General features: G+C 67.8%; 1 protein-coding gene across 1 annotated transcript; it reads right to left on the bottom strand.

Moving 5' to 3' along the window:
* Positions 1-249: 249 nt before the first annotated feature.
* Positions 250-5,305, bottom strand: CARNS1 (carnosine synthase 1; the record flags this gene model as incomplete). The annotated part of the gene is made up of 5 exons (XM_057426007.1): positions 250-1,487; positions 1,564-1,826; positions 1,912-2,143; positions 3,401-3,486; positions 5,125-5,305. Coding segments are annotated over 5 exons (1,989 nt in total), but the record flags the coding sequence as incomplete, so codon positions are not given.
* Positions 5,306-6,154: the final 849 nt, after the last annotated feature.

Here is a 6,154-nt window from a genome sequence, read left to right as displayed (position 1 = left end):
GGGATGCCAGGGGATAGGGTGCCAGAGGACGGGATGCCAGGGGATAGGGTGCCAGAGGACGGGATGCCAGTGGATAGGGTGCCAGAGGACGGGATGCCAGGGGATTCAGGGCATGCCAGGGGATGTCATGGGACGGGATATCATATGATGGGACGCCAGGGGATGGTGTTTCACGGTGCTGCGGGGATGCTGGGGCAGCGCTGCCGCAGGAGGGGGCGCCAGGGCAGAGCCTGGGTGCCCATCCCGCCCCGTCCCCGCCGCTATTTGAAGTGCGAGAGGAAATGCTCCACCGGGTACCGCGGGGAGTCGATGCCCAGCGCCTGGCAGAGCGTCAGCAGGCGCGCACAAGCCTCGGCCCTCGTCTCGGCGCCGCACGCCACGCTCAGGCAGGGCTCCTCGTACTCGCCGTCGGCCGCCGTCTCCTCGAAGAGCCGGTTGAGGCGGACGAGCCCCCGGCTCTGCAGCTCCCGCAGCGCCCGCAGCGCCCCGCCGGCCCCCAGCACGGCTCCGTGCTCCGAGCCCAAGCACATCACCCCGGCCAAGTGCGTGCGGGCCGCGGGCCGGGCGGGCAGCACCGGCGGCAGCCCCAGGGCCACCAGCACGGCCGCCAGGAGCAGGTCGGCGCCGTAGACCTCCCGGATCCAGTCGCGGAGGTAGAACCCCCCCATGCGGGGGTTGATCTCCAGCAAGCGGGGCCCGGCCGGCCCCAGTTTGAGCTCCACGTTGAAGACGCCGTCGCGGAGCCCGCAGGCCAGGCAGCACTGCAGGGCTGCCCGCACCAGCTGCGCCTGCCGGTCGGGGGGCAGGCAGGACGGGAGGCAAGCGGCGGTCTCCAGGCAGGCGGGCAGGCGCGTGGGGCCGTTGTCGGACACCCAAGCGCCCATCAAGCGGCCTTCGAAGAGCACCAGGTCCACGTCGTGCTCCGTGCCGGGCACGTACTCCATGAGCAGCATCGCGTTGCCCCAGCCCAAGCCGATGCCGGGGTGGTCGGAGTCCTCCCGCAGGTCTCGCCAGAGCCGGGCCGCGTGTTCGTGGCACTGCTCCGGGCTCTCCACCAGCTTCACCCCGACGCCGCCGGCTCCGAACTCCAGCTTGGCCACGGCCGGGAAGGGCACGGCCGCCGCCGCCCGCTCCACGTCCCCGTGGCTCTGCAGCCGGCAGCAGGGCACGGCGAAGGCGGCCGGGGCCGGGCGGCCGCGGCTGCAGCTCCGCAGGTGCCGGTGAGTGCGGCTCTTGTGCTTGGCCACCCGGACGGCGGCGGCCGGGCTGCAGCGCAGCCCCAAGCGCTCGCACACCAGGGCCGCCAGCACCACGCAGTCGTCCCAATAGGAGAGGCAGGCGTGGGGCTGCAGCCCCCGGGAGCGCAGCAGCTCCGCCACCCGCTCGGCGTGCTCCTCGTCCCGCCGGTGCTCCCGGCTGTCGTACGGCAGGAAGCTCTCCACCAGCCCCGCCGCGAAGTGCTCCGGGTCCGACTCCACCAGGTGGATCTGCGGCCCCAAAGAGGCGTTGCCGTCGAGGGCGGCAGCGCGCCCCGCAGCATCCCGAGCCCAGCTCCGTCCTCACCCTCAGCCCGTAGTGGCGGGCTGCATCCCAGACGAAGCTCTTGCTGACGCCACCGGCGCCGATGAGCAGGATGTCCTTGCCCTCGACGAGGCGACACTGCGCCCGGTGCAGCATGGCCTCGGCCAGCAGCCGCGCCGTGTCACCGTGGGGCTGCCCCACGGCGCGCCCCATAGCCTCGGCCAGCAGGCAGGTCTCCAGGCACCGCTGGCTGTTGGTGGACAGGGCCACCAGCTCCAAGGCGTCGTCCAGCAAGAAGTCCACGCCTGGCGGTGAGGATGGGGGACGCGGCGCTCAGCGACGCCACCGCCGTCCCCGTGGGGTGGCACCCCACGTGCCCCCCACGCTCACCCATGATGTCGGTGCGGGCACGGGCGCCGCCGCGCTGCTCGGGGCTCAGCTCGGCCTCGGCGGCCAGGACCGCGGCCATGGCGGCCTCGGCGGCCTCCCGCAGGCGCGTGGCCAGGGCCTGGCGCTGCTCGGGGGCTGCCACCCCCCAGTGCCGCAGGCTGGAGTCCAACCCCTGCGGCAGCGCCGCGCCGTGATGCACCGGGGCCTCCGCGTGCCCCACGGAGCAGGACACCTGCGGGGACACCGCCATGTGGGGCCGCAGCCCCGAGAGTGGGGGGTATCCTACAGGCTGGGGGCACGCGGGGACAACAGGGCAGGGGGGCGTGAGCAGGGCATGGGGATGTGATCAGGGCATGGGGACGTGAGCAGGGCATGGGGACATGGGATGTCACCCCATAGACTGGGGGCACGTGGGGACAACAGGGCATGGGGACGTGAGCAGGGCATGGGGACGTGAGCAGGGCATGGGGATGTGATCAGGGCATGGGGACGTGAGCAAGGCATGGGGACATGGGATGTCACCCCATAGACTGGGGGTATGCAGGGGTAACAGGGCATGGGGACGTGACAAGGGCATGGGGACGTGACCAAAGCATGGGGACATGGGATGTCACCCCATAGGCTGGGGGTCTGCAGGGGTAACAGGGCATGGGGACGTGACCAAGGCATGGGGACATGGATGGTCATCATAGATTGAGGATATGCAGAACAACAGGGTATGGGGACGTGAGCAAGGCATGGGGACATGGGATGTCACCCCATAGACTGGGGGTATGCAGGGGTAACAGGGCATGGGGACGTGACCAAGGCATGGGGATGGGCACCATCACCTATGGACACTTAGGGTCACCAAGACATGGGGACGGGGATGGGCACCATCACCTATGGACACTTAGGGTCACCAAGACATGGGGACGGGGATGGGCACCATCACCTATGGACACTTAGGGTCACCAAGACATGGGGACGGGGATGGGCACCATCACCTATGGACACTTAGGGTGTGTGGGACGGGGATGGGCACCATCACCTATGGACACTTAGGGTCACCAAGACATGGGGACGGGGATGGGCACCATCACCTATGGACACTTAGGGTGTGTGGGACGGGGATGGGCACCATCACCTATGGACACTTAGGGTGTGTGGGACGGGGATGGGCACCATCACCTATGGACACTTAGGGTGTGTGGGACGGGGATGGGCACCATCACCTATGGACACTTAGGGTCACCGAGGCATGGGGACGGGGATGGGCACCATCACCTATGGACACTTAGGGTGTGTGGGACGGGGATGGGCACCATCACCTATGGACACTTAGGGTGTGTGGGACGGGGATGGGCACCATCACCTATGGACACTTAGGGTGTGTGGGACGGCGATGTGCCCCATAGCCGGGGCTCACCCAGCACCACCAGGGCACGCATCCTTGTGCTCCCAGCCCCTTCCCTGCAGGCTCAGCCCTCCCCACCCGCAGCGCCCGTACCTGGCAGAGCTGGGGCCGGTCCCCCCAGGACCTGCAGACCAGGGTGCAGATGCGCAGGGCCAGGGGCAGCCGCGGGGCTGGGCTGCCTGGGGGGCGAGGGGCAGGGCAGGCACCGCCGCACGGGGACGGGGGTCCCTGCCCGATCCCCCCCCCCCCACACACATCCCCGTGGCTCCTGGCACTGCACTGGTGGCTCTGGGCAAACCCAGTGCCGGGGTCCAGCATGGCCAATGCCAGCCCCATGGGGCTGCGGGGTCAGAGCTGGTCACCCCAATACCCTGCCCTGCCATGGGGGTCTAGGGTGGAAGCCTTCCCCCCTACCCCAGGGCACTATAGGGGTTCAAGGTGACCGTACCCCAACCCCACACCACTCTGAGGGTCTGCTGGGGCCACGTTATCCCCCAAACCCAGGGCACCATAGGGGTCCAATGTGAACACTGTCCCCCTGTCCATCACCCCAGGGCACCATAGGGGTCCAATGTCACCATCACCCCAGGGCACCATAGGGGTCCAATGTCACCATCATCCCCCCCTCCATCACCCCAGGGCACCATAGGGGTCCAGCGTCCCCGTCTCCCCCCCCCAGCCCCACACCGCTCTGGGGGTCCCTCTGTAGCCCCTTTCCCCCCTGGCCCAGGGCACTATGGGGGGGTCCAGACCCACACCACCATGGCCCCCCCCCCCCCCCCCCGTCCTACCCCAGGACCCCAAGGTTGGGTCCCCCCAGGAAGGGACGGGCTCGGACCCAATGGGGGTGATGGGGACCCAAAGGGGGGGATGGGGACCCAATGGGGGGGATGGGGACCCAAAGGTGGGGGATGGGGACCCAATGGGGGTGATGGGGACCCAAAGGTGGGGGATGGGGACCCAAAGGGGGGGATGGGGACCCAATGGGGGGGGATGGGGACCCAAAGGTGGGGGATGGGGACCCAAAGGGGACCCAAAGGTGGGGGATGGGGACCCAATGGGGGGGATGGGGACCCAAAGGTGGGGGATGGGGACCCAAAGGGGGGGATGGGGACCCAATGGGGGGGATGGGGACCCAAAGGGGGGGATGGGGACCCAATGGGGGTGATGGGGACCCAAAGGTGGGGGATGGGAACCCAATGGGGGTGATGGGGACCCAAAGGTGGGGGATGGGGACCCAAAGGTGGGGGATGGGGACCCAATGGGGGTGATGGGGACCCAAAGGTGGGGGATGGGGACCCAAAGGTGGGGGATGGGGACCCAATGGGGGTGATGGGGACCCAAAGGTGGGGGATGGGGACCCAAAGGTGGGGGATGGGTACACAAAGGTGGGGGATGGGGACCCAATGGGGGGGATGGGGACCCAAAGGGGGGGATGGGGACCCAAAGGGGGGGATGGGGACCCAAAGGTGGGGGATGGGGACCCAATGGGGGTGATGGGGACCCAAAGGTGGGGGATGGGGACCCAAAGGTGGGGGATGGGGACCCAATGGGGGGGATGGGGACCCAAAGGTGGGGGATGGGGACCCAAAGGTGGGGGATGGGGACCCAATGGGGGTGATGGGGACCCAAAGGTGGGGGATGGGGACCCAAAGGGGGGGATGGGGACCCAAAGGGGGGGATGGGGACCCAAAGGTGGGGGATGGGGACCCAAAGGGGGGGATGGGGACCCAAAGGTGGGGGATGGGGACCCAAAGGGGGGGATGGGGACCCAAAGGTGGGGGATGGGGGGGGTCCCCCGATCTCGGGGCTCTTACGTGTGGGGGGCGCGGGCACGCGCGCGGAGGGCACGAGCGCCTCCACGAGGACGCCGTCATCGTCCCGCAGCGCCCGGAGCCGCGCTCCCACCGCCCCCGCCACCGCCGCCCCCGCCTCCTTCCCGTGCGTGCTGCGGGGGCCCGGGCCGCGCCAGCGCCACCCCGCGGGGCGCACCGACACCTGCGCGGAGGAGCCCGCAGCGCCCCATAGAGACCCAGAGCAACGCAGAGCACCCCATAGCGCCCCATAGAACCCATAGAACCCCATAGCGCCCCATAGAACCCCATAGCACCCCACAGCACCCCATAGCGCCCCATAGAACCCATAGAACCCCACAGCACCCCATAGCGCCCCATAGAACCCCATAGCACCCCATAGAACCCCACAGCAACACAGAGCACCCCATAGAACCCCATAGCGCCCTATAGAACCCCATAGCACCCCATTACACCCCATAGAACCCCATAGCACCCCATAGCGCCCCATAGAACCCCACAGAACCCCATAGCGCCCTATAGAAGCCCATACCACCCCATAGCACCCCATAGAACCCTATAGAACCCCATAGCGCCCTATAGAACCCCATAGCACCCCATAGCACCCCATAGAACCCCATAGAACCCCATAGCGCCCTATAGAACCCCATAGCACCCCATAGAACCCCATAGAACCCCATAGCAACACAGAGGACCCCATAGCACCCCATAGAGCCCCATAGCACCCCATAGCAACACAGAGCACCCCATAGCAACACATGGAACCCCATAGCACCCATAGCACCCCATAGCACCCCATAGCAACACATGGAACCCCATAGAACCCCATAGAACCCCATAGAACCCCATAGCGCCCCATAGAACCCCATAGCGCCCCATAGAACCCCATAGCAACACATGGAACCCCATAGCGCCCATAGCGCCCCATAGCACCCCATAGAACCCCATAGCACCCCATAGAACCCCATAGCGCCCATAGCGCCCCATAGCACCCCATAGCACCCCATAGAACCCTATAGAACCCCATAGCGCC

Source organism: Pezoporus wallicus, unplaced genomic scaffold, assembly GCF_028554395.1.
Source record: "Pezoporus wallicus isolate ANWC-B61680 ecotype Strahan unplaced genomic scaffold, APGP_CSIRO_Pwel_v1 contig_11683, whole genome shotgun sequence".
NCBI classification, from domain to species: Eukaryota; Metazoa; Chordata; class Aves; order Psittaciformes; family Psittacidae; genus Pezoporus; species Pezoporus wallicus.
This window is presented reverse-complemented; position numbering and strand designations above follow the sequence as displayed.